This window comes from Amphimedon queenslandica, unplaced genomic scaffold (genome assembly GCF_000090795.2).
Source record: "Amphimedon queenslandica unplaced genomic scaffold, v1.1 AMPQUscaffold_9233_Cont18809, whole genome shotgun sequence".
NCBI classification, from domain to species: Eukaryota; Metazoa; Porifera; class Demospongiae; order Haplosclerida; family Niphatidae; genus Amphimedon; species Amphimedon queenslandica.
Genome location: NW_003550495.1, coordinates 1,671 through 3,391, shown reverse-complemented (window position 1 = coordinate 3,391; position 1,721 = coordinate 1,671). Strand labels below are relative to the sequence as shown.

Below are 1,721 nucleotides of genomic sequence, written 5' to 3'. Positions count from 1 at the left end.
CGAGACATGAGGCTAGGAGAAGGTGTGGAGTATGATGATAAAGTGTTGGAGTTTTTGGAAGGAGAAAAGGTGGAGGAAAGACTGAAAGAAGTGTTAAGTCATGAGGTAATAGATGAGGAGGAAGCGATTCTGTTAAGAAGAGTGGCTATGTGCAGGTAAGTAACAGAGTTAGACCAAACTGTAGTTACATAATTTGCATTGAGTTAGGCTGATGTACGGCAATTACCAGCGTTCTGGAACAGTGAAGAACATTGAAATGGAGGAATATAGAAACAGGATAAAATCAGAAGAGCACGATGTTATTTTAGTAAAAAACCATAAAACCAAGGATCGTTATGGTTCTGCAAAAGTTGTTTGCAAAAAAGAAACAGTAGAGGTCATAGAGAAGTAAGTGTTAAGTTTTAAAATGTATAAACACATTTATATGTAGATATCTGGAATATGCTCCGGAGAGCAAATACCTCTTTGTGACCAGAACAGGACATCAAGTGGCAAATCCCTTTAGGGAACTAGAAAATTTGTGCATCCAAATGGGACACCAGCCCATCAAGATATCTCCAACGGAGCACCGGAAACAGAGTGCTTCTAGAGTGGAACTAGGAAGGGACGAAAAAATGACATTAAAGATTTCACAAATGATGGATCATTCCATAGACACCCATAGGGCAAAATATACCTTTGTCAACACAGCAAAAGAGGCCATTGGTGCCTACAAAACACTGCAAGACTGGCGACATAGCCAACATACAAAAAAAGAACAGAAAATTGAAGAATGTGAGGACAGAGAACGTGAAGTAAAGAGGAAGCGAAAGTGGAACTTGCTACATGATTTGTCATGTAGCAAGTGCTTTTATATGTCGCAAAATTTATACCAGCAACTGCTTAAAGAGCTTAAATCTCAACATGCGTCTTTAACTACTGATTCTTGGACAAGCAAAATGACTGAATCATACACAACCTTGACCATCCTTTGGATAAACAAGAATTGGGAGCTCATTAACAAAGTACTATTCACTAAAGAGCCGTCTGAAAGACATACTGGTATAGATATAGCTAATTGCCTGAGAGATGGATGTGTGGAGTGGGGTATTTCTGAGGAACACATCACAGCCATTGTGCATGACAACGCAAGTAACATGATGGCAGCATCAAGAGAGCTTGGATAGCAAAATGTACCCTGTGCTGCTCATACTTTGCAATTAGCTGTAAACAAAGGCCTGCATGGATATCAGTCATATTAGCCGTCTTGCTGTAGTTTGTAGGAGGTTGGTAGGCCATTTAAACACAGCACAGTGGCTATGACAGCATTAAAAGAAAAATAAGAGCAACTTCATTTACAAAAGCACCATCTTATCCAGGATTACTTGATGCTTGAGAGGCTCCAAGAACAGCGGTCCGGTATTCATGCAGTTCTGCATGATGACAAGGCTTCAGAAGTAAAGTATACATATACTGTAGGTCTCTTAACCCACCAAAGAGCAATGGTCACTGTTGAGAGATGTGTCAATAGTCTTAAAGCCTCTCCAGGTTGCTACAACAGCACTCTGTAAAGCCAAGACAGTATTTGTTTCACCAATAACTAAACGAATGTAAAACATTGAGGGTACAATAGATCTTAACAGACTAACAATACTCATGCATGATGATGATGATTGTGCAAATAGAAGCAAGCTCAGAATCTGATGGATTTAGTTTTTGATCATCTACCTTTTGTAATCTTT

General features: G+C 39.3%; 1 protein-coding gene across 1 annotated transcript; it reads left to right on the top strand.

The window, feature by feature from the left end:
- The first annotated feature begins 6 nt into the window (after positions 1-6).
- LOC109590949 (uncharacterized) lies at positions 7-1,166 on the top strand. The gene is made up of 2 exons (XM_020006785.1): positions 7-387; positions 431-1,166. The coding sequence occupies exons 1-2, from the start codon at positions 212-214 to the stop codon at positions 1,164-1,166; spliced, it is 912 nt and encodes a 303-aa protein (XP_019862344.1). The 5' UTR covers positions 7-211.
- Positions 1,167-1,721: the final 555 nt, after the last annotated feature.

Coding starts and splice junctions, on each gene's coding strand:
- LOC109590949 (XM_020006785.1), top strand. CDS start 212: ATGTACGGCAATTACCAGCGTTCTGGAACAGTGAAGAACATTGAAATG. Junction 388..430: donor ACAGTAGAGGTCATAGAGAA/GTAAGTGTTAAG, acceptor ATTTATATGTAG/ATATCTGGAATATGCTCCGG.